Source organism: Amblyraja radiata, chromosome 1, assembly GCF_010909765.2.
Source record: "Amblyraja radiata isolate CabotCenter1 chromosome 1, sAmbRad1.1.pri, whole genome shotgun sequence".
NCBI classification, from domain to species: Eukaryota; Metazoa; Chordata; class Chondrichthyes; order Rajiformes; family Rajidae; genus Amblyraja; species Amblyraja radiata.
Window position 1 is genome coordinate 68,916,841 of NC_045956.1, and position 26,774 is coordinate 68,943,614.

The following is a 26,774-nucleotide window of genomic DNA, read 5'->3' on the forward strand; positions in this document are numbered from 1 at the left end:
CCATCCTCTCTCCCTTTCCCCCATCCCCTTCTCAATCAACCTCTCCCTATAGCTCAGACCTTCTAGTCCTGACAACATCCTCGTAAATCTTTTCTGAACCCTTTCCAGCTTGACAACAACTTCCCTATAACATGGTGCTCAGAACTGAACACAATACTCTAAATGCGGTCTCACCAATGTCTCATACAACTGCAACATGCCCTCCCAACTTTTAAACTCAATATTTTGACAGATGAAGGACAATGTGCCAAAAGCTTTTTTGATTTCCCTATCGTCCTGCGACTTCATCTTCAAGGAACCATGCACCTGCACTCCTAGATCCCTCTGCTCTACAACACTCCCCAGAGTCCTACCATTCACTGTGTAGGCACTACCAATGTTAGACTTGCCAAAATGCATCAATTCACATTTTGCTGTATTAAATTCCATCAACCATTCCTCAGCCCACCTGGTCAATCGATAAAGATTCTGCTACAATTTTTCATATTCATCTTCACTATCAAGAGTGATAAGAGACACGAGAGACATTTATTTGTTACATGTACCAATTGGCACAGTGAAATATGTGGTCACCATACAGCCATACGAATGAAAAAGAGCACAGAACCCGATAGTCTTTAACATAAACATCCCCACACAGCGGAATCAACGTTTCCCACTGTGAGGGAAGGCACCAAAGTTCAGTCATCCTCCTCTGTTGCCCTCTGTTCACCCGTGGTCGGGGGGCTCCCAAACCCCTCGCTGACTCCCACTCACCGGATGATGGAACTCCGACGTCGGAACGGGAGAACATACTTAGCGGCTTGGACTTCCAAATCGGCCACTTCCTACCGGAGACCACGGCTCCCGAATTCCACAGGCTGAGCTGGGCGGAGATTCACGCTGGCGGCCCTCGGCAAAGGGATCCCAGGACTCCGCAATGTTGAAGTCAGCGCCACCCGCGCTGGAAGCTCTGCAAACCACAGCTCCACGATTAAAATTCTTAAGGGGTTGGACAGGCTAGATGCAGGAAGATTGTTCCCGATGTTGGGGAAGTCCAGAATAAGGGGTCACACTTTAAGGATAAGGTGGAAATCTTTTAGGACCGAGATGAGGAAAACATTTTTCACACAGAGAGTGGTAAATCTCTGGAATTCTCTGCCACAGAAGGTAGTTGAGGCCAGTTCATTGGCTATATTTAAGAGGGAGTTAGATGTGGCCCTTGTGGCTAAAGGGATCAGGGGGTATGGAGAGAAGGCAGGTACAGGATACTGAGTTGGATGATCAGCCATGATCATATTGAATGGCGGTGCAGGCTCGAAGGGCCGAATGGCCTACTCCTGCACCTATTTTCTATGTTTCTATGTTTCTATGAACCAGCAGGCCCAACACTCCGGAACTTCAAAAGGCGGTCCAGGTAGGGCATCGCCCACTCTGCGGTGTATCCAGTGCTGCACCGCTGCTGAAGCTTTGGTCCGGTCCTCAGCAGATAAGGCCGCGCCAATCCAGTTGGTAGGCCGCGAGGGGCCTCAGCCTTCACCCTGTTTCCCCAGCACATGGCAGCGAAGGAGTTCGCACTGCAGCATCTTACTGCAGATGTTGAAAGTGCGCAGACTTCTCAAAAAGTACAGCCAGCTCGGTCCCTTCTTGTACAGGGCCTCAGCGTTCCTGGACCAGTACAGTTTACTGTCCAGGTACACTCCAAGGTATTTGTACACCCTGGTACTCCCTGGTAAACTGAACATCCATACCATTGATGGAGACAGTGGTGTTCCTCTCCTCCACCACCAACTCCTTAGTCTTGTCATTGAGCCCAGCACCAAATCCTGAGGCACACCACTAGTCACAGGCCTCCCATCCGAGAAGTAACCTTCCACCGTCACTCTCTGCTTCCTTCCATGAAACCAATTTTCTATCCATTCAGTTATCTCACCTTGGATCCCATGCGATCACACCTTCCAGAGCAGTCTACCATGTGGAAACATTGAATGCTTTGCTGAAGCCCATATATACACCAGCTCTTCCCTCATCGACCTTTTTGGTCACATCTTCAAAATTCCTCAGAATGCCCTCCAATAACTTTCTGATTACAGATGTTAAGCTCACTGGCCTATAGTTCCCAGCATTTTCCCTGCAGTCCTTCTTGAACAGAGGCACACATTTGCAACCAACCAGTTTTCTGGCACCTCTCCTATATTTAAGGACGACTCAGAAATTTCAACCAGGGCCCCCCAATTTCTTCTCCAGTTTCCCGCAATGTCCTCGGACATATCCGATCAGGCCCTGGAGATTTGTCTACCTTCGTACACGTTAGTACCTTCAGCAACTATTTGACCATAACACCGACTGCTCCCAAGACACTTCCATTGACTGCTCCATGTTCCTCCGTCCTCCTGTTTTTCTCCACTGTAAATAAATAGAAGAAATACTCATTGAGGACCTTGCCCATCACATGGGCTCCACACCGTTGCCCGCTTTGATTCTTGAGGGGTCCCACACTCTCTCAAGTTTTCCTAGAAAAATAGCAGTCCCACCTGTGGGGCATCACCAGTCACCGGCAGCCAACCAGAAAAGGCCCTCGTTTTTCTTTTTTATTCTAAATCTTCTGCCAGTAAATTCTCAACTATGTATTGAAAATCTAAAGCTCATATTAATTGCATTTTTATACCTTGATGTTTAATTGAGCTTTTGTTTGTGCCATATTTAAATAATAATAGTAAACGGTTTTCCAGAAATACCTCACTTCCAGCCCTTCCCTGCAATACCACTTATTTCCACATGGTGGGGATAACACATGGGTCGAAAGTTGAACGCAAAGCAATTTGATTTCATTGATCAAAAACACAAACTGCAGGAGGAACTCAGCGGGTCAAGATGGAAATGGATGGATGACATTTTTGGTCTGGGCCTTTCTTGATTGATTGTGGTTGATCGGAGATTACAGGAGAAAGAGGTGAGGTGAAGGGATGGGGAAAGTGTTGGCAAGTCTTAGGTGGATTGACACAAAATGCTGGCGTAACTCAGCGGGACCGGCAGCATCTCTAGAGAGAAGGAATGGGTGACGTTTCGGGTTGAGACTCTTTTTCAGACTTTTATATTTAAGAGTAGATAAGGGGAATGGAAACGTTGAGACGGTTGATTTCACGCCAGCAGATGAAAATAAAAAGGTCTTGAGAGGGTACAAGGCCGTCCGGGGGAGTCCAAGAGGAGGGGGACCGGTGGAGATGGGAAAGGGGTCAACACGAGATAGTGAGGATTCCTTCCCATAGAAAAAGGCAGGGAGGCGGAGGTGACGGAAGAAAAGCCCTAAGTTGTGGCAGACCCAGAATTCATTGAGGTGGGGTGCAGGGAAACATAGGTGAGGCCTCTGTTGAGAACAGACCGTTCCATATTGGAAATGGGGAAGTCAGGGGGGGGATGGTGAAGATGTGACAAGGGTGGGGGTTGGGGTCAGAGAGTGGGAGGCGAGTGGACAGAAGTTGAGGCGAGCACTGGTGGGGGAATGGTGGGGAGGAGGGAAGCGTGAGGATTAGTGAATGGGTGGGGAGTAGTTGCCTGGAGATGGGGAGAGGGTGATGGTGGACTGAGGGGAGTGTGTGGGTTGTGAGAATAAAGGAGTCAGGGAAAGAGTGGCCTTTGTGGGAAGTGGAAAGGGTGTGGGTGCAGAGGCTGATGAGGTGAAAGGTGAGGATCGGGGGAACTTCATCCATGCTCTGCCTGAGGGGAATGGGAGGCATGAGAGCAGGAAACGGAAAATATGCGGATGATGGCTCCATCCATGATGGGGGTTGTTTCCTGAAAAAAGAGGATAGAGCTCTTAAAGATAGCGGAGTCAGGGGATATGGGGAGAAGGCAGGAACGAGGTACTGATTGGCGATGATCAGCCATGATCACAGTAACGGTGGTGCCTGATCAAAGGGCCGGATGGTTTACTCATGCACCTATTGTCTATTGTCTATTGTCTATCTCAGATAGCTCAGTGGAAAGAATAATCTTCAGGTCAAAAGTACAGAGATGGAGAAACTGTGATGAAGGGATGGCATCCCTGCAAGAAACAGGACAGTGGGGGATGTAGTCTGGACAGCGGTGGGAGACAGTGGGTTGTAGTGGATGTCTGTGGATAGTCTGAGATGGAGACCGAGGGGTCAAGACAAGTGAGAAAGTTGTCAGAGATGATCTGTGAATTTGAGGGCAGGAAGAAAGTTGGTGGTGAAGTCACAAGTAAAATGTACAAACTCCACACAGTAAACCCCCAAGGACAGGATCAAACCTGGGTCATTGGAATTACAAGGCAGTGGCACCAACTGCTCTACCACTATCTGATAAGCAGCCTGGTTTCTTGTGTCTAGAGGCATATATAAGTGAGATTGGACGAAGACAGGAGATTTCCTTCCTTGAAGAACATTGGTGCACCTAATGTTTTTTTGTGACAATCCAGTATTTCCTGGACACCACTACTAATGTAATTTATTTATATATATATATTTAAAGTTTCTAGTTTAGTTTAGAGATACAGCGTGGAAACAGGCCCTTCGGTCCACCGAGTCTGTGCCGACCAGTAACCCCTGCACATTAACATTATTCTACACACACTAGGGACAATTTTACCAAGACAATTACCTACAAACCTGAAGATAGACCCAAAAAGCTGAGGTAACTCAGCGGGACAGGCAGAATCTCTGGAGAGATGGAATGGGTGAGTTTGGGTCCAGCTGAGTTACTCCAGCTTTTTGTGTCGTTCTTTGGTTTAAATCAGAAACTGCTATTCCTGTACAAACGTACAAACTCCGCAAAGACAGCATCCGTGGTCAGGATCGAACCCGGGTCACTGGCGCTGTAAGACAGCAAATCTACCCCTGCATGACCGTGCCACCCAAGTGTTATTACATCACTAACTGAGTTCAAATTATGTTCCCAAATGCTACGGTAGATTTGAGTTCACCGCTCTGGATAATTATGTCAGGGTTGTGCATTACTAGGTCAGTATTGGTTTATTATTGTTGTATACCATGATTCTGTGAAAAACTCTGTTTTAACCACAGTGTTACATTCGCAATGCCTACTTATATTTTACGACTCTTTGCATTACGTAATCTTGTATTATTCTGGTCCGTTGCAGCGCATTACATCAATTTATCAGAAATGATGACTATTCAATAAAGTGAAAGTCTCCATAAAAAAGGAACTGATCCGACTTTTTTTTTAATCTTGTTTTTCTTCTAAAACATGTGGACATTTTAATATCAACACAAGTAGATATCAAGATTCCTTAAACATAACTCTAAGATTGAACAAGTTAAAGTAAACAAAGGGAGCCCATACTTGAAAGCCAGCAAACTAACTCACCAATGATATGTTAAATAAGTTTAAAACCAGTTGCTCACACATTTTTAAGGAGGTTATTAATTTATGAGATAATGCTAGAAAGGGATACAAATAAGGTTTTGATCATTTGTTAATTGCCTTGTCAGTCGGTTTCATGCCTTTGGCTATTACTGATTCCCTTCTATAAACTGGCTGATTACTTTCACTATTTTATTTCACCACTGTCAAGATGTTGATGTTTCTCTCATGGTTTCATTTCAACTCAATGAAAGTAAAGGAACACTGCTGATGCTGAAAATCTGAAAAAGAGAAAATGCTGGAAACACTCAGCATGTCTGACAGTATCTGTGCAAAGAAACAAAGTGTTATGTTTTTTCAGGTTCGAGACTTTTTGTCGGGGAGCTAGCTGATGGTCAAGTGAGAGAGAACAGTTCACAAGGAAATAAGTGAAGGAATGGAGGGGATGGGAATGCTCAAAGGGACAGTAGCGATGGGCTGAATGACCTTCAGGTTTTATGGAAATATGGGAAATATTATTTTCATCGTTTGACAGATTCTGAATAATATTTAATTTTTATGAATAGACAACCATAAACTGTCATCGTTTCATCTATGAATGGTGAGCAAGATTGCTGAGTGCAAGATTGCACGATTGCTACCTTGAGGTCCCGACCACGGGGGAAAATAGAGGATGACTGGCCAAATGTTGTGCCTTCCACCACAGTGATGAATGCTGTGGTGGATGTTTGTGTTAAATTTTTATTGTGTATTTGTGTGTTCTTTATCATTGTACCGCTGCTGGCAAATTCATTTCACTTGCAATTTATGTGCAATGTGACGAATAAAACCATATTGTATTGTATTGTATTGCTGGCATTCCTAAGGTAGAGGTAAAGGTCTTGCTGTCTATCAAAGCTGCCTGCACATTGAACTGGGAGCAACCCTACACGTGGATCACTAAAGCAAGAGACTCTAACAGAGTGAAAACAGGCCCCTCGGCCCAACTTCCCCACACCGGCCAACATGTCCTACTTACAGTCTACCTGCCTGCGTTTGGCCCATATCCCTCTAAACCTGTCCTATACATGAGCTTGTTCAAATGTTTCTTAAAGATTCCATACCTGCCTCAATTATCTCCCCCAGCTGCTCGCTCGATATGCCCACCACTCTTTGTGTGAAAATCTTACCCCTCCTATTAAAACTTTCCTCCATCACTCTGGAAGAAATGAGCATGGAGCATGTGGCTGACAATCTCAGAGCAGCAGAAGATCTGCCCTGTTAGTTTTAGCAGTGGCATCCTCCAATCAAGCCTTACGATAATGTTATGTTGAAAAAATGCTTTTCATTTCGTAAGTAATCTTCATTAGGTTAAATATACTGAGAAACAATTAAAATGACCTTGAGCATTTAAAAAAAATTAATTGATTTGGTTAAATTTTTGAATGTTTTTAAAAATGTGTCTTTGCAAGGTTTTTTTTGTTTCTGTGCTTCTTAATAGCTTTTGAACTTTTTTGAATGACTACATTCTAGAGAATGTTTGTTTCATGGGCAAGGCTCAACTCAACCCTGCTCAACTCCTCTCTCCTCAATAGGAATTTTGTGATGGATATTTTAAATGGAAGGTTTTACTGTGCCATAGAGTTTCATTGCAGAGGTTAATGTAGCTTCTCCAGGCAGGTTCACAGGAAGAAAGCAAAGAAACTAGGTAGAAACTTACCTCAGAGATCAGCAGGAGCAGGATTGCAAAATCCATGCCATTATAAAGAAAGGTATAGCTGAGAGTAGCTTTAGTTATATTTGTGGGAAGCGGAAAAGAAACACAAACAAAATTGTGCTGATTCATTATTGCTTGGCCTGCGTTGCCATCAAGACAGATACACAATTAAATGGACAGACACAAGGAACTACACATGCTGGTTTACAAAATAGGACACAAATTGCTGGAGTAATTCAGCAGATGTGAAATGGGCAGAATGTAAATAAGGGGAAGTACTTGAATGCTTCCAAGCAGGACCTTTCCACAGGCCATGTCAAGCGTGGGCCAGACCATTCACGAATGCTGGTGAGCATGGCACTTTACTGTTGTTACATAAGTATCCTTGGGCACTCGTGTATCCACACATCTTATCTCCACAAGTAGATACAACATTTTGTGTTGGCCTACAATGTTAAGCACACAGCGAAAAGGAAGTAGGATGAACAGATCCAGAGTAACAATCCCTCTTCTTCATGTGTGGAGATTATCCCATTGTCTATGCAAATAAAATTGCTTTTCAATTGTTGATGGATAATGAAGTAAAATATAGAAGAATACTCTCTCTTTGCAATGGCGCATGTGTTGTTTACTGTGAACAAACCCAATGACTTACTGTTGATGTTAAATGTTTTCTTTAAAATGGTAAATCTCTGAATGAGGAATGTTTAAATCTCATTTAACTTAAAGTTTTCAACAATCTTCTTTAGATCAATCTAAGACTATTCAAATATGAATGTTGAATAATATGGAATGGAATTTACTCAATAATCACAATAAGCACATATTCATTAAATAATCCGTTTTCATGGATTTTTCTTTACTACTTTGAGTTTTGTAGAGTGTCTTGCTAGATTTCAGGAACGATTGCTTTTGGGACTTTATGGTTGCAAAATTTAATAATGAGTTTGGTGAGTCACTTATGTTGTCAAAAGTACATCTCTATACTTATAAACTGATCTTGGATGTGTATTCATTTGTGTGTGTGTGTGTGTGTGTGTGTGTGTGTGTGTGTGTGTGTGTGTGTGTGTGTGTGTGTGTGTGTGTGTGTGTGTGTGTGTGTGTGAGTGTGTGTGTGTGCGTGCGTGCGTGCGTGCGTGCGTGTGTGTGTGCGCGCGCGCGCGCATGAGTTTGTGAGTATGTGTGTGATCACATCTTCGCGAAAAAATGATATTGGTAAAATATTTACATATTCCAGTAGACATTTTTCCCCTGGAGTCCAAAATTGCCTTATCTGAAAATGTCATGCTTTATTTCTTGAGTTATTAATGAAATTGTTCAAAAATTTGACAAAACTCTGAATTTAAAAACGACTGTCTTTCACTGATGACGTCACAATGGGTCTGCATGCCTTCTTTCTCATGCTGCGAGTCACGTCACCCTCCCACCACTCCCTCCTCCCCCCGTTATTCAAAAGACGCAGCCGGAGTTGAAATTGGGCTGTCGACTGAAGACCCAAGATCATAGCTGAAGACTGCGGCAGCCCAACTCGCGGTACTTTGGTTGATACTCGCTCGCACACTTGCTCACCCCCTCGCCACCTCGCCCCTTCGCTGCCTCTCCCCCTCACGCCCTTGCCCCCTCACCACCTTGCTCGGGGTTCTGGTTTCGGCGCATGGTAGGGAGGTTGCTGCCGCTCTCTGCCTCTGTCGCCGCCCTCTCGCTTTACTCTGCCCCTGCCCTGTGCCTCTACCCGCTACCTCTGCCCTCTGCCCTCTGCCCTGCCTCTGCCCCTACCTCTGCCATCTGCCCCGCCCTCTGCCTCTACCTGCTGCCTCTGCCCTCTGTCTCTGCCCTCTTCCCTCTGCCTCCTGCCTCTGCCCTCTGCCTCTGCCTCTACCCGCAGCCTCTACCCGCAGCCTCTACCCGCTGCCTCTACCCGTTGCCCTCTGCCCTCTGCCTCTGCCCTCTGTCTCTGCCTTCTGCCCTCTACCTCTGCCTTCTGCTCTCTACCTCTGTCTCTGCCCTCTGCCCTCTGCCCTCTGCCCTCTGCCCTCTGCCCTCTGCCCTCTGCCCTCTGCCCTCTGCCCCCGCCCTCAGCCTGCCTCTGCAGTCGCTCTCTCTACCCCACTCCCTCTCCCTCTCTAGCCGCACCTGCAAGTTGGGGGCTATGCGTGAATGGATAGGGTGGGGGATGGGGTAAAAGGAACGAATTAATAATATTAATATAATATCAAGGGAGGTGGTTAGTGTGTGTGTGTGTGTGTGTGTGTGTGTGTGTGTGTGTGTGTGTGTGTGTGTGTGTGTGTGTGTGTGTGTGTGTGTGTATGTGTGTGTGTGTGTGTGTGTGTGTGTGTGTGCGCGCGTGTGTGTGTGTGTGTGTGTGTGTGTGGGTGGTGGTTAGTGTGTGTGTGTGTGTGCGCGCGTGTGTGTGTGTGTGTGTGTGTGTGTGTGGGTGGTGGTTAGTGTGTGTGTGACGTTGAGGGGACCGGACCCAACGGGTCCCACTTGGTCGAGTAATTATTAAAAATGAGAAATAACTCAAAATGTCATCTGTCCATTCCCTCTACAGATGCTGCCTGACCCGTTGAGTTCCTCCAATCCTGCCAATAATATTTATTATTGCTAATTGATCTTCAGCACCTTTTATTTGATTTAGGTACGGTACAACCCAATGGTATGAACATGGAATTCTCCAATTATAAGTAACACGTCCCACCTCCGCCTGCTACATTGGTTGCAGGCAAAAGTTTGAGCAATTTTCTCATGATGCAATGAATGCCTATTGTATTTAAGCACCAGAATAATATTTTTACTAACCTTGACATTGTTTCACAGCAGAATGTTGTTCCTTCTGACATTTTAAACACATTTCTGAGTTTTCTTTTTAAAATAACAGATTTTACAATCTCAGACCTGACGTTTGTGAATCTACATCTGGTGTAAATGACGGCCTAAATACAGCCTGTGCCTCAATTACAGCTTGTTTCTCTTTTCTACTCCCCTTTTGTACTTCTCAAGTAATTTGAATCCAGTTTACTATGTATAAAATATGTGTTTTTTCAAATATCCTTATAGGAAGGATAGTAAAAGAATGGTGCCTTTGTAAATGATGCCTCTGTAAGGATCAAAATAAAATTGATTAAAAAAAACTGTTCATGCTCAACCTGTATATGTAAGACAATTCTTAAAATGCATACATTTATCTAAATAAAATAATTCCTGTGAAGAAAATGTCAAGGGTTTCTATTCATCTTTAAGTAGTGTTTTATCATTCGGACCTTTGCTTGCTGACATTGTTGAAACTCTACACTACACCAAGTCCTTTTCATCTTCCCTGACTTTGATCCGCAATGATCCACCTGGCTTACAATCTCAACAATGAGTTTAAAAAATGAATTATTGTTTGCAAATCCTGCATGACTTTTTGTAGACCTGGTGAAACAGCTGTAGTTCCCACAGCCATTGCCACGACCACCCTGAGGCCAGACATCCTCATGGTCTCAGAGGCGACCAAAAACATCGTCTTGTTGGAACTGACAGTGCCGTGGGAGGACCGTCTGGAGGAGGTCCACGAGAAGAAGATGACCAATTATGAAGAGCTGGTCATAGACTGCCGTAAGCAGGGCTGGAAGGCAAGGTGTATGCCCATCGAGGTTGGCTGCAGAGGTTTTGCAGGGCAATCGCTCTACAAAGCCTTGAGTGCACTGGGCATCAACGGAATGGCGAGGAGAAGAGCCATCAAGAACACCACAGAGGCAGCGGAGAAGGCCTCGAGATGGCTCTGGATCAGGAGAGAAGGTCCATGGGGAGGAGCGAATGCCACCTGAACACAAGTCGTGGTCTGATCAACCACGGCTCGGTCGCCTGGGCGAGGGTGTCTGATGTTGAAAGGCCCAATGACCCCAGTTTACATCACTGATGATGAGTTCAGGAGCATCTATAGATGTATTTTTATCAATCTCCACAATTATAACTCTTCAATGTCTGTCTTCTTTTTTATGACTGTCTGAGAATTCCTGGTTTTCATCAGCAATCAACTGATGGCCACACAAGAAACTATAGATGTTGGAATCGAGTAAAACGCAAAGTGTTGAAGTAACGCAATTTTTACTTTAGACTTTGGTGATACAGCAAGGAAACAGGCCCTTCGGCCCATCAAGTCCAGATCGACCAGCGATCACCCCATACTTGCACTATCCTACAGTCATTCATCATCGTTGAAAACATTAGCGACGCGGTGGTGCTGGTTTCCAACGGGAACTGTAACGGATGCCCCACACATCTCTGTCCTCCAGTTCCTGTGGACTTCTGCCGCTGGAAGTATAGGATTTTGGTGTGTGTGCTTTATCATCTTTCCTTACAATGCTATGTACCACAGTAATCGCAACTTCTACTGAAGGAAGGTACCTACTCACTGGGGTAATTTATAATTTTACCAAAGTCAATTAACCTATAGACCTGCACATTTCTGGAGTGTGGGAGGAATCCCAAGTTCCCGCAGAAAATCCACGCGGTCACAGGGAGAAAGTACAAACTCCATTCAGACAGCAACTGTAGTCAGGATGGAAACCATGTCTCTAGCAACAACTGTACTGCTGCATCACTGTGCTACCCCGTGAAGGGAATTGATAGGTGACGTTTTGGGTGGGTCCCTATATTACCAAACCTGTAAGTTCTGGAATTCATACCTTAAACCTTTTTATTTCTCTGCTTTCATCTCCTCAAGGCATTACTTTCACATTCACCAAAACTTTGATCATAATCTCTTTACATTATAATGTCATGTTTGTCTGTCTGTATTCCTATTAAGTATCTTGGAATGTTTATTATGCCAAATAGCTATATGTTTCATTTTCAGTTTGGAGGTACAGCATGGAAATAAGTCCATGCTGACCATGTCAACCATGAAACTCATTAACTTTAATATCAAGCAATTTAACACAAGAACTAAAACGAACCAGATTCAAAAATATCACAAACACAATTATTTTTCTTTAAACTAAAAATGCAGAGAAATAAAAATAATTCTTAAAATTAATGCAGATTATTTATTTATTTATCAATTTTGTGGGATCCCTCTCATTGACAAGCCAGCATTTATTGCCAATAGCAAGCAAATTGAATAACAATGTAACAATTTGATAAAATCCACATAAAATATACTGTGGAAAATATTGCAGCCTTTGCAAGAAGTTTATGTAAATAACGAATTAGTTATATCTTATTAAAATCGTAGACATCATTCTTTGACAAGTGGAAATATTAGAAACAAAGTAAGAAATTGTAGAACAAGCTCTCAGAAGTTATAAAGCGAAGCGTTCAGTTGCATCATTTGTGATAGTTGAGGTGATTCTGAAGTGGAATTGAGTTCAATCCTTCACTCAATTAATTTCTTAGTTTTGCGTCCAAAGCCTAAAAAATAAAATCATTTTTCAATTTTCTCATTTATAATGTACCTCATGACATCTTCAGTAAATACATTACAAGGTGAGAAAAAACAGTACTTTATATAAGCTGAGAAATATCATCACTGCTGATGAAACACATTGAGAAAGCAGGAGAGTCTCTCCCATCCGTCCCAACAATTATGCAGGTTATAATATCACTACTGCCCGTAACTCTACTCAATCAATTCATTGAGCCATAGAATAGTAAGATTAAACGAGAACTTACCAGTTTGAAGTTTGATCGTTATTTTATGAGGAGTAATGTTGAGGGAATACGTGAAGAACCCCACCAGGACGCATGCGTGTCATTCTTCAAAGCAGCGGTGTGAAATCACAGATAACTGTAATGACTAAACATAGTAAGATTAGAGAAGAGATACCAGTTGAGTATATGATCAAGGGTGGGAGCGGAGGGCACGTATTCCCTCAACGTTACTCCTCATAAAATAACGATCAAACTTCAAACTGGTAAGTTCTCCTTTAATCTTACTATTTTACTTCGGAGTCACGTGAGTGACTACGTGAAGATTTTAAAGCTCTGTGATTTCATGCCATGGAAACGAGTCCATGCATCACATCTGCCTTGATTATGGGGAGAATAGAGTTAACATCATTAGACATCAATACGATATTGAGAACCCAACGATAAAAATGTTAACACCAATTATTGCCCCTATTTATGGGGTAAATTATATTACAGAACTTAAATTTGTTTCTGCAAATGTTCCAGGTTCAATGACTGGTTTGTTATAAAGTCGTTGGAAAGATTCCTCCGTTGACCATCCTGCTGTATTGAGGATTTGGTCCATAGGAACGTCCAACTTCATAGCTGCCGATGTAGCTGCAGCCCTGGTGGAGTGAGAGTTAAAAATGCTAGTGTCTACTCCAGCCTTTATTAGGACCTGTTTTAGCCATCTAGAGATGGTCTGGACTGTCACTGTTTTGAGTGGCTGTTTGTAGCTGATTAAAGTGACATATCTTCCCTCTGATGATCTTAGTATAATCCATATATAATAGTAAGTGTGTTACAATACAGAGACGACCATCTGTCGGGTAGGCCCTGAATTCTGCTTTTAGGCCTGCTGACCCTGTCTGTTCTGTTTGACTATTTCATTGATGTGAAAAGTTAAATTTCCAGATGAATAATCATGTTGTCCAACCTTTGTTTCTGTTGTGAGTGGACCCTTTGTGCCGTGACCAAGGCCATCAGCATGACTGTTTTCATAGTCAGTTTCTGTAGGGACAGAGCTGTAGCTGAAGACCAGTTTCTTAACATGGTCAGTACAATGCTCACATCCCATATTTGGGAGTACCTGGTTCTTGGGGGATTAATATTAAAATGCCCCTCATGAATTTGGTTACCAGGGTGTGTCCCAACAGAATGCCGCTCTGTTCCTTGCGACAGATATGTTGACAGAGCACTTCTGGCGCAGTTGATGGCACTATGACTGAGCCTCTCATCGTAATGGAGGCTTGCCAGGAATTCCAGAACAGACGGGATGTTCATAGATCTGTGGGTGATGTTTATTGTTGTGACAGTACTTCCCATTTCTTGATGACACCAAGTCTGATTTTTTGGGGGACTGTCTGTGGCCCGCTGAAATAATTCCACATTCGGTCCGTCAGTCCCAGGTGCAGAAGAGGTGCTTTCAACTATAAATTAATAGGTTTATATATAATTATGACATGGGTAACTCCCCTTGTAGCGGGAAGAACCAGTAAATTAGGTCTATGATGGATGGTGATGCATGGTTCTAAAACCATGTCGATATCACCGGGACCCATGGTTGAGTAGGCCAACCAGGTACTATCAAAATACCAGATGCGGTCTACTGTTTATTCCTAAATACCCGACTGATGAGGCAGAAGGAGGGAATGCATAAATAATCCCCCAAAGCAGCGAAGATGCATCTGTAGCCACTGCCCCAGGTTCTGGTTCCCAAGAACATAATTCGATAACTGGTGAGAGCATGGATGTGAATAGGTCATTATCTGGTGTTCCATACCGTGCTGTTCCAGCAATACATTTTTTATCCAACATCCATACAGTGTTCTAGACTTAGCGTGACCTGTTGTCTGCCACTAAATTCAGTTTACCTGGTAAGTTGGTAGCTGATATCCAAATATCTATCTGGATACACTATTGCCAAATTGTGTTGGCCAGATAGTCACATGATGTCGATATGTTTCCACCCATATGGTTGACATATGCTACCACGGTGGTGTTTAACATACTGGTGACATAACCCAGAACAATATGACTTAAAGCCATGGCATGCACTCACTTCCCCAGGTATTTATGCCCAGCGTTTGTAATGATGCCTCCTGTGCATTCCATCTCCCCCACAGCTGGAGATGGAATTAGTAGCATCCCAATCCAAGTGCCCATCAGTATGTAGTTCCATAGACGGGTAGCTGTTAATGTTTGGATTGGAACAATGCCTAATGTTATGTTTCCACCATTTTAGTACCATAGTGGCCTCTGTTGGTAGCTTCAGTAGGTCTGTCAGAATGACCCCCATAATTTTTGAGTGCACGCATGTTTGCACTCAGTAATTTGATAATGTAAAGGTCCGATTTATGTGGCTGGAACACAGCCACTAAATGCCAATTATTCTACTACCAGTCTGATGGATGGTTTAGTTTACTGCAAGCCTCCATTAAGACTGTACCCTTTCTTACGGCAAAATCACTGACATGTGAACAGTGTTAAGGGTGAACCGCAGATGATCTATTGTGTTAAATACATCTGTAGTCACCTCCAATGAGTACTGTATAGCAAGCATATTTTAATACGATGCTTGCCATGTAGTAACCTAGGATCAATACCTTTGCAGTAACAAAGGTTCCCATCTAGTAATGAATATAAAGTACGAAAGTATTCAAATTAGTCAAATCTATGATGATGTGGCAACCCCCATCTATATTATGATAAAGATTTTTGGACACGAATTCCTGTGATTCGTGTTGGTTGTCCTCCATTACTCCTATTTTATTTGGGCACTGTAGTTCAGCATGCGCTTTTGATTATTTATTTGCCTGTAAGCATGAACATTCAGTTCGGTACATGCTGAACTGGAGGATAATGTTTTGAATAATTCTATGGTATACCCCTATACTTCTGAAATATAAGTGTTGGTAGTAATATATTCTATGCATCCAGATAGAACTGTAATCTCCCACCAACCTCGTAAGGAGCCAGACCCACCTTCCTCCATGGTTACTATTAGTAGGTTTGTTACTATTTCGGCATCCTCCGTGGTCGTTGTGGTGCCGGTGTCTGGATCTGTAGTTGGGTCTGTGTTGAGGGTTAGCGCATTCCCCAGGAAGTAGTTTTTAGACGTTGCTTAATGTGCCCCAGGGTTTCCCTCTATGTCAAGTTCTTTACCTGTTAAGATAAGATGCCTCCAAATTTTAATATTGGAGGTATGGTGGTTCCAGGTTTGCATAGGCCTGCAAATTAGGGTCTAAATCCGGTTGGATGGTACTTCTTCCTAATGCTGTTACTCGTATTGGTAGTTTGCAAAATAAGGTCAGTGCATCCTGGTGATCTAGTGTCATGTCTTTTTGTTTATTGTGCGGGCGAACCCGTCCCGCTGTTAGGACTTTTAGAACTTTCTTTCGTTTCAAGTCCCTGCCCTGCCATGTTTTCAAATACACTGGTTGATACTGGGAACATTCAGTGTTTTGCAGTTCCCTGATGGTAAATGTCTTCCAATAGGTTTTCTGCACCCCATGTGCACTAGGGGTATGTTCTGCACCCCTGTTCAGGTGCAGCCCAGAATTGACCCCCTATACTCCCCTCTGATGAGGGAGAACACTGTGCAGCCCTACAAGAGGTACTGCTGTAGGACTTACTAGCTGCCCCCTGTGACTAGTCTCCATCTCCCAGAGCCTGCCACTTACCTGCTCCAACAGCCGCTCCAGCTGGCTCCGATGCTCTCGGGCACCCAACCGGCTCCAATGCACATGGTCACTGGCCGTCGCGGCTGCTCCTGAAGCCGCTACTCCTGAGGCCAGCTCCTGCTCCAGTTCCTGCAGCCACTCCACCCGGCTCCAATGCTCACGGTCACTGGCCATCGCGGCTGCTCCTGAAGCCGCTCCTGCTCCAGCTCCTGCAGCCAGCCCAGGATTGACCCTCGGTGTTCCCCTCTGATGAGGGACAAACACTGTGCAGCCCTACAAGAGGTACTGATGTGGGGCTTACTAACTGCCCACTGTGGCTAGCCTCCATCTCCCGGTGCCTGCCACTTTGGGGTATTTCCTCCAGCAGCCGTTCCAACTGGCTCTTATGCTCTCGGGCATAGGCCACTCCCGGCTGCTGCTGATCCTGCAGCCGTTCCAACCGGCTCTAATGCTCTCAGGCACTGGCCGTCGCGGCTGCTTGAAGCTGTTCCTCCTGCAGCCGCTCCAACCGGCCCCAATGCGCACGGGTACTGTCCGCTCGCGGCTATTCAGAGTCGGACTCCTCGGAGTCAACAACGCTGTTAGTTTTTGCTTCCCTCTCCTGCCCGGCTTGGCCGGTGCGGGAGCGAAGTCGGGAGCGAAGTCGGGCACAGCTGTTCCCATTACGGGAGATTAGCGTGCCTTTGGCTGCTGCTGCCGGCTGCCCGCAACTCCGCGGTTCTCCCCCGCCAGCTTTCCCGCAGTCTTCGTGGATCCGGTCCATGTCTCCACCTAAAAAGTAAGTGGAAGGAACGCAGAGTCTTCTTACCTGCTGTTCCCGACTTTCAAATTCTGGAACGCAGAGTCTCCTTACCTGCTGTTCCCGGCTTTCAAATTTTGCCGCTAAGGGAATGTCGTTCCCCCTGCTGTGACTCGTTGCAATGCGTGTAGCGATATGACACGCATGCGTCCTGGCGGGGTTCTTCACGTAGTCACTCACGTGACTCCGAAGTAAAATTATAGAAACATACAGCACAAGTGACAACGGTAGAGTTGCTGCCTTACTGTGCTTTCAGGACCAGAGAACCGGGTTTGATCTCGACTATGGGTGCTGTCTGTAAGGAGCTTGTATGTTCTCCCCATGATCGCGTGGGTTTTCTCCAAGATCTTCGGTTTCCCCTCAACTCCAAAGACATACAAGTTTGTAAATTAATTGGTTTGGTATAAAAGTAACTTGTCTATAGTGTGTGGAGGATAATGTTAATATGCGGGGATTGCTGGTCGACGCGGACTTGTTGGCTGATGGGCCTGTTACCGCGCTATATCTCAAAATGAATTTTAAAAAAGAATATTAAAAAGAAACAAGTCCTGATGAAACACCACGTCCATGCCGACCATAGTAACTATCTACACTGGTCCTATTTTCCGACATTGGGCAAGTATCCTTTTACTCCTTTCCTATCCAAATAACTGTCCAAATTTTTTTTAAATTATGCAATAGCATGTGAAAAACATCAGCCAAGGATCTCGAAAATTTTTCAACTCTTACTTTAAACCTCTGGTAATATATATACCCCATGTTCTAAGAAAAGTATTCTAATCATCTATGCTATCTAAGCCCCTCATAATTTTGTAAACCCCTTTTCAGTCACCTTTCAGCCTCTTACGTTCCAATGAGAATAAATCCAGTCTTTGAAACTCTCGTTATAACTGCAGCCTTCATTTGCTGGAAATATCCCGGTGAATCTCTTTTGCACTCTCTCTATTGGTACCACATCCTTCCTTTAGTCTATTGTCTATTGTCTATTATGAACCATACATAATACATACATAAGACTGTACATAATAGACAATAGACAATTGGTGCAGGTGTAGGCCATTCGGCCCTTCATGCTAGCACTGCCATTCACTGTGATCATGGCTAATCATTCACAATCAGTACCCCATACCTGCCTTCTCCCCATATCCCCTGACTCCACTATCTTTAAGAGCTCTATCTAACTCTCTAACTCACCCATGGTGTCATGACCGAGGGGGGCCTACGACCCAAGTCTCTCTTGAAAGCATCCAGAGAATTGGTCTCCACCGCCTTCTGAGGCAGAGAATTCCACACATTCACAACCCTCTGTGTGAAAACGTTTTTCCTCATCTCTGTTCTAAATGGCTTTCCCCTTATTCTTAAGCTGTGGCCCCTGGTTCTGGACTCCCCCAACATCAGGAACATGTTTCCTGCCTCTAGCATGTCCAAACCCTTAATAATCTTATATGATTCAATAAGATCCCCTCTCATCCATCTAAATTTCAGAGTTTAGAAGCCCAGCCGCTCCATTCTATCAACATATGACAGTCCTGCCATCCCATGAATTAACCTTGTAAACCTATGCTGCACTCCCTCAATAGCAAGAATGTTCTTCCTCAAATTTGGAGAGCAAAACTGCACACAACACTCCAGGTGTGGTCTCACTAGGGCTCTGTACAACTGCAGAAGGATCTCTTTGCTCCTATACTCAACTCCTCTTGTTATGAAGGCCAATATACCATTTGCTTTCTTAACTGCCTGCTGTACCTGCATGCTTACTTTCAGTGACTGATGAACAAGGACCCCCAGATCTCGTTGTACTTCTCCTTTTCCCAACTTGACACCATTCAGATAATAATCTGCCTTCCTGGCTTTGCCACCAAAGTGGATAACCTCACATCTATCTACATTAAACTGCATCTGCCATGCATCTGCCCACTCACCCAACCTGTCCAAGTCACCCTATGTTAACTTTTATGTAGTTGTGTGTCTTGTTGCTTTTTCATTTAGTATGGCTGTATGGTAATTCGAGTTTCACTCTACCTTAATTGGTACACATGACAACAAACTGCCCTTTGAACCTTTTTACCTTTGAACCTTTATATCAATAATCATCCTTCTGTGGTATCACAGAAGTGGGGATGTTTACTGATGACTGTACACCGTTCTATTCTATACAAAATTCTTCTGAAAATGAAGCAACCAATGCCTGCATTCAGTAAGAACAGGACAATATTTGAGTATGTGCTGATAAATAACATTGATAATGACCAGAGAGAATCAGACTACCCACCCTTGATATTCAATGGCAACACTAATGCTGAGACCCCCGTCATCAACAGCGTTGGGTGGAGGACAGCCTTCATGGTCTCCAATGGCCAGATCTGAATTGGACTAGCTACATAACTACTGTGGCTAATAGAACAGATCAGAGGCTGGGTGCCCTTCAGCAGGTATCTCAGATGTTTGCGCCCCAAAGCCTCGTCACCATCTACAAGGCATAAGCCAGGAGCATAATGGAATCCTCTCCCTTTGCCTGTGTTAGCTCCAACAACACTCAAGCAACTCAACAACATCCACCAACTTGGCATTCTTTACCACCTTCAATAATAACCTATCCCTGCAGTGAGTACCATTAACAAAATGCATTACAGCTACTCACCTTGGACACTAAGAGCATTTTCCAAACCTGTAACTTCTCTTGCAGGGACAAAGGCAGTAAACCCATGGGAACAACATCGTCTGCAGCTTCCTCTCCAAGTCCAATACCATCTCAGTTTGGATTATTTCCTCAATCAATCATTGGTGTTGAATCTTAATCCTGCAACTTCCTATCATGGCAAAGGTGGGAGCACCTTCATCTGGGAATCACAACAGTTCAAGAGGAAGGTTCATCAGCATTATCCCAAAGACAATTAGGGATGGAGACTAAATGTAGGCCCTACTAGTGTCATTCAAATCCTGAAAAATCTTTCAAATACATTGGAATACCAACCAGCCTTAAAGATGACCTTCAACCATTTGGCACGGGGATTCACACAGATTTTTTTCCCACTTTTCAGCTTGAATCTGTGAAAAGAAGATACATTTTAGAATCTAATCCACAGAAATTGAATTCCTTCCTCTGAAAGGCAGAGGCTTCAGCAAAAATTAGAAAGAAAGCTGTTAGGATTTGCTTCAACCCGATTTCATAAAAAATAATTTAAATAAAGAACACACATTAATACAAAAGCGGGTGGAGGGGTTACTCCTTTGATTCAAATGTAATGTGAAGACTCACATTATCTCCAGTCTCTCACAGTGCAAACCTCTGGGAATATATTTCATGCTCTTCATGAACTTCGGGTGAATAAATTTCCAGGTTGGTTGAATGCATTGACAACGTCCTTGCATTTCTAAGGTCGGAATACCTGTGAATGGATATTATGGCTGTATTCAATGGAATTATACTCAATTCACTTCTTAGATATTAATAATCAGTGCACTGCTGAAACACTGTCTGATATTAAAACATAATGATGCAGAATTTGGACATTCGCTTTCCCATCTCCTGAGGCTCCACACATAGTTGACCACTTTGGTTTCTGAGGGAATTTATTCTCTCTCTGATTACTCTTTTTCCCTTAAAATACATAAAATCTCATTGGATTCTTCTTGATCTGGCAGAGCCATCTCATGGCCCCTTTTGCCCTGATTTTGTTCTTAAGTACACTCCTCAATCTTCTACATTCCTCCAGGGATACTCTTGATCCCAGCTGCCTACACCCACCCATGCCTCTTTTTGTTTCCTGACCAAAACCTCAATTTCGCTCAACATCTAGGATTCCTTAAGGGGCTGTCCCACGGGCGACCTACTTGGCGAGTTTAGAAGAGTTTAGGAGAGTTTAGGGCCTGTCCCACTTGGGTGGCCTAATCCACGAGCTCTGGCGAGTTTGCCCTCGACTCATACTCACCGCATGATCGACACAAGGTCATAGGAGGTCTTCGTAATTCTCCTTCATGCTCGAGAGTGGTCTCCGCGTACTCGAGGCTTCAGCTAGGTCACGTCGTTTTTTTCAATGTGTTAAAAAATGCCCGGGAGTTAAAAAAGGTTGCAATGGAAAAAATTGATACTTTTATTACTCGTAGGTTTAGTCGTAGTTGGTCGTAGTAGGTCGGCATGTTAGTCGTAGGTAATCAAGGGGAGTCGAAGGTAGTCGTAGATAGTCTTCAACATAGTTGAAGGAGGTTGAAGGAGATCGAAGGAGGTCGTCATCATTCTCCATTATTCGGTGTCCAATTTTCCCAAAGTTAGTCATCAGCTAGTTGTAGCTAGTCAAAGCTGGTCTTCAACATAGTCGGAGGAGGTCGAAGGAGGTCTTCTACATAGTCGAAGGAGGTCTTCAACATGTCATTTTTTCAAACTCTTCTAAACTCACCAATTAGGTCGCCCAAGTGGGACAGCCCCTTTTCTCCTACCTGCCTTGCCCTTCATTCTAACAAGAAATGCATGCCTTGAACTCTCCCCATCACACTGTCAAGGAGGCTTTGAGAAAATCCTTGTATGAATCGCTCTGTCCACTGGGCAATCATTTCCCGTGGTTGAGTCTGTTTCAGCATGATGGTGCTGGGCGTGTGAGTTTTGGGCCCGATTTCCCATTGGGGACCTTTTCAGCAGCCTTGTCAACCTGCCCTGCCCTCATCAATACATTATGTAATGTCTTAAAAATTCAATCAAGTTGATCAGTTGATCTTCTCCCTTTAGCAAAACTATTCTGAGTCTTCCATTAATCACTTCATAACAAAGTATATATGAATCCTCATCCTCAGATTTTCTTCAAATAACTTATTTCTTTTGAAGGAATATAGAGCCAGGAAACCTGTGGTCCCTAGTTTAAATGGACAATGTGCGAGACACAATTTTTAAAGATAAACAAATATAACTGCAGATACTGGAATCTGAACCAAAAATAGGAATATTGGAATAACTCAGCCTATCTACTTGACTGAGATAAGACTGAGTGTGGATATGATAACAAAAGTTGCTTTAAATGTATTTCTGGTGCACCACAAACATAGCTTCAGCAATATTCTTATTGTTACATCATGGCTTACATTATCTTAATTTGGTCTTTGGCTGAAAATGAATTTCTTCAGTCAATCAGTTCTACTCTGTAGCAGTAACTCAGCAGGTCAGCCAGCATCTCTAGAGAACATGAATAGATGACGTTTCGGGTTAGTAAACAAGAAGCTGTCTGACCCATTGAGTGACTCCAATACGTTATGCTTTTTTTGTAAACCAGGAGTGTCTTCTCTTTCAGAAATCCCTCCTTCAATACACAATTATTGATCATAATTCAAAGAAGAGATTTTTGTGCAACTGAACGGCAGAGAAGGCTTGAGGAGCTGAATATCATATTTCGAGCTCTTGAGTCTATGTTTTTTATCCTGCCTTTCTCTAAGACTTTATTCAATGAGTGACTCCATGGAAATAACAACCACTTTGAAAAATGGGAGATTGTTGATTAAATCATTTAGGATTTCCTCACCATTTTTGGCTGTAATTGTATTCATGCTATGAAGTTTAAATCAGCCGGCTGCCATTATAATTCAATGAGAATAACTATGCACAAATAGTTGCATAATTATTATCAGTCAAAAATTATTTGCTTAAATTATTTGAAGATTTACAGAGACATTTTTCTTTCTTTTAGATGTACATTGTTTTTACCCTCTGCAAATGTGGAGCATTGAATTCCAAACGCTTACAATATAAAGTAGAAAGGGAAAGATATTTCCTGTAAATCTCAAACATTATATCTTTGTTTGACCCGTTCCTTCACTTTATGGTGAAAAGTACCTCTGATAAAAATACATTGAACATTTTTAAAAATGATATTTTCCAAATAACTTTACATGTCCAAATTGCGGCATGAACTTGGAGTCAAATAACCAAGATGAACTCAGTTACAACATTCCTTGCCACATCCCAGAGCAACGAGACGTAAAACAAATCACAACCTACCATGAGCAGCAAAGGCACACAGAAGCAGAAGCAGAATTGCTATGGTAGATGTCCTGCTCATTTTTACTTCACTGTTGATTCGTCCTCTGCTGAGGAATCCTCTGTTTGTCCACGACTCTGTCCTTCCTCTCTGTTGGTGTTTGACTGAAGAGTGGTGCACTGAAATCCCTTTTATTGACCTCTTCCACTTTCAATTTGCACAATGTTTGGAGGTGAATTTTGTCAAAGAGGGAAACTCCTGAGGTACTTCCCAAACTTGAGTAAAGCAAACTTTAACTATTCTGTCTTTCATCGCTATGTAAAATCCACACGGAAAATCACTCCATGCAGAGGATGGGATGAGTTATCTTGAACTATCTAAACATTTTGAGAAGACCTTAAACTGCTCCTCATCTGCTTTGCTGTGATTGCACTTCCGGAAACTATTTTCGTGTTTCTTGCATCCATTGTATTGTGCCTGAGTATTCTATAATTGTAGGTCATTTTAATTGTTTCAGAGGCAATCAAACTAATCTAATAGCTTTAACATCTGGTTCAGTCAAGGGAATGGTTAAATAATCTGGGATATACATTTCACATTAAAGATCAGGTAACCAAAACATGGTCATATAGTGCTCCACATAACAGCCTGGGTGAATGCCCCACTGTTGCAGATCAACTCTACATTAAATCTCCCCTTGGCTCAAGTAGGACCCTGGCACAAATTTGTTACAAGCAGCTGACTCTGACCAAATCAATGAGGTTATGAGGATAGAATGATGTCGCCAGTTATAGATCACATCTAATGGCACAGTCTGAACAAACCTTGCCCGCAAAAATATTTGGTTAGCTGATTAGGACACCTCTCTATCAGATGTTGTCGCTGATATTTGAGATTCAACGTGTGAAACAATTGAAAACATCCAATCATCAATAAAAATTAAACAAGCAAAAAAAATTATAACATTGCTTTATTTTTAGAACATAGAACAGGAACACTTTGTCTGTGCCCAACATGATGGCAAGTTAATATCCTCTGCCTGCACGTGACCCATATCTGAAGAAGGGTCTCGACCTGGAACATCACCCATTCCTTCTCTCCAGAGATGCTGCCTGTCCTGCTGTGTCACTCCAGCACGTTGTGTCTATCTTTGCTTTAAACTAGCATCTACAGTTCCTTCCTACACATCTCTGCCTTTTCATGTGCGTATCTAAAATCTTCCACCACCACTCCTGGTAATGCATTCCAGGCCCCCACCATAATCAGTGTAAAAAACGCCCCCACATCCTTTTAGACGTTCCCCCTCTGACCTTAAAATTATGCCCTCTATTTTTGATATCTCCAAACTGGGACCCAGGCTCTGACTGTCCATCCTGTCTATATCTCTCACAACTTGATACATTTCCATCAGGCCTCCCTTCAGCTTCAATTTTTTAATTAACAAAACAATTGAAATTATTTGCAAACACTTAATGCACATAAATGCATTTAAATTTACCCATTTTCTTTTACAAAGGTAAGTATGGATAGTGTTACTGTTAGTGTTAGACTGTTGATTATTGATATGACAAAGTCTAAGGTGGAGACAAGAAACTGTAGATGCTGCCTGGCCCATTGAATTACTCCAGCACTTCCAGTGTTCTTTGGAATAAGATGCTTGTTGACATTTTAGAGAAGAAACAGATCTAGTAGTTGAATTTTTCAATGTATTTTAAACAGAGGTACTTTCCACCATATTGTGAAAGCAAATATCAATAAAGGATGTCATGTTTGAGGTTTACAGGAAATGTCTTTCAATTTAATGTAATTTATATTATGGTGTGTTTGCTCAGCATTTGCAAAGGGCGACAGTGATTTACATCTAAAAGATAGAAGAAATGGCTTTGTAAGCCTTCGTAAGTTACCATAGAAGCATTTGATCGGGATGCATCGTAGCTTAATTTGGGAACAGCTCCATCCAGAACCATAATTTGGGAACAGCTCCATCCAGAACCACCAGACTGATTCCTGGGATGTCAGGATTTTCATATGAAGAAAGACTGGATAGACTCGGCTTGTACTCGCTAGAATTGAGAAGATTGAGGGGGGATCTTATAGAAACTTACAAAATTCTTAAGGGGGTTGGACAGGCTAGATGCAGGAAGATTGTTCCCGATGTTGGGCAAGTCCAGAACTAGGGGTCACAGTTTAAGGATAAGGGGGAAATCCTTTAGGACCAAGATGAGAAAAACATTTTTCACACAGAGAGTGGTGAATCTCTGGAACTCTCTGCCACAGAAGGTAGTTGGGGTCAGTTCATTGGCTATATTTAAGAGGGAGTTAGATGTGGCCCTTATGGCTAAAGGGATCAGGGGGTATGGAGAGAAGGCAGGTACAGGATATTGAGTTGGATGATCAGCCATGATCATATTGAATGGCGGTGCAGGCTCGAAGGTCCAAATGGCCTACTCCTGGACCTATTTTCTATGTTTCTATGTTTCTATAAGAAATTACAGAGAATCGTGGACGCAGCCCAGACCATCACACAAAACAACCTCCCTTCCATTAACACTATTTACAACTCATGCTGCCTCGGCAAGGCCAGCAGGATAATCAAGGACGAGTCGCACCATGGCCACTCCCTCTTCTCCCTCTCTCATCGGGCAAAACGTATAGAACTGTGAAAACGCACCCCTCCAGATTCAGGGACAGTTTCTGACCAGCTATTATCAGGCAATTGAAACATCCTAGCAACAACTAGAGAGCATCCCTGGACTACGACCTATCTCATTGGAGTCCCTCAGGCTATCTTTCATCGTACTTTACTGGCTTTATCTTGCACTAAATGTTATTCACGTTATTCCCTTTATCATGTACTGTACACTGTGGATTCCTCGATTGTAATCATGTATTGTCTTTCCACTGGTTAGCACGCGGCAAAAGCTTTTCACTGTATCTCGGTACACGTGACAATAAACTAAACTCAATATGTCACTATTCATATGCAACAGAGTTCAGAAGAATGAGATCGCCATGAAACTGGGTAGATTGTGAATGGAAGTGACAGAGCAGATAATAAGAGGGTCTTAAGATCACAAGATCATTAGGAGCAGAATTAGGCCATTTGGCCAATCAAGTCTGCTCCACCATTCATAAGGTCATAAGGTAATGTGATAGGAGTAGAATTAGACCATTCAGCCAATAAAGTCTACTCCGCCATTCAATCATGGCTGATCTATCACTCCCTCCTAACCCCATTCTCCTGCCTTCTCCCCACAACCTCTGACACCTATACTAATCAGGAATCTATCTAACTCTGCCTTAAAATATTCACTGACGACCTTCATAGCCTTCTGTGGCAAAAAATTCCACAGATTCACCACCCTCTGACTAAAGAAATTTCTCCTCATCTCCTATCTCCTTCCTAAAAGAACACCCTTTAATTCTGAGGCTATGACGTCTAGTCCTAGACTCTCCCACTAGTAGAAACATCCTCTCCACATCCACTGTGTCCAAGCCTTTCACTATTCTGTATGTTTCAATAAGGTCCCCCCTCATTTTTCTAAACTCCAGTGAGTACAGGCCCAGTGCCAATAAATATTCATCATCAGTTAACCTATTTAATCATGGCTGATCTGTTTTTTCCTCTGAACCCTTTTCTCCTGCATTCTCCCTGTCAC

The 26,774-nt window shown here is 43.2% G+C and overlaps 1 protein-coding gene across 1 annotated transcript; it reads right to left on the reverse strand.

The window, feature by feature from the left end:
- Positions 1-12,354: 12,354 nt before the first annotated feature.
- On the reverse strand, positions 12,355-23,302 carry LOC116972331 (interleukin-8-like). Its single transcript, XM_033019881.1, has 4 exons — positions 23,136-23,302; positions 20,412-20,541; positions 20,127-20,200; positions 12,355-12,412 (listed from the first exon to the last, which is right to left on the reverse strand). Exons 1-4 carry the CDS (start codon positions 23,194-23,196, stop codon positions 12,378-12,380), a joined length of 300 nt encoding a protein of 99 aa, XP_032875772.1. The 5' UTR covers positions 23,197-23,302; the 3' UTR covers positions 12,355-12,377.
- Positions 23,303-26,774: the final 3,472 nt, after the last annotated feature.

Excerpts from the sequence above, each read along its gene's own strand:
- LOC116972331 (XM_033019881.1), bottom strand. The coding sequence starts at position 23,196 with ATGAGCAGGACATCTACCATAGCAATTCTGCTTCTGCTTCTGTGTGCC. Across the intron at positions 20,542-23,135 it reads GTGTGCCTTTGCTGCTCATG|GTATTCCGACCTTAGAAATG; the intron begins GTAGGTTGTGAT and ends ATCCATTCACAG. Across the intron at positions 20,201-20,411 it reads TGTGAGAGACTGGAGATAAT|ATTCAAGCTGAAAAGTGGGA; the intron begins GTGAGTCTTCAC and ends TTCTTTTCACAG.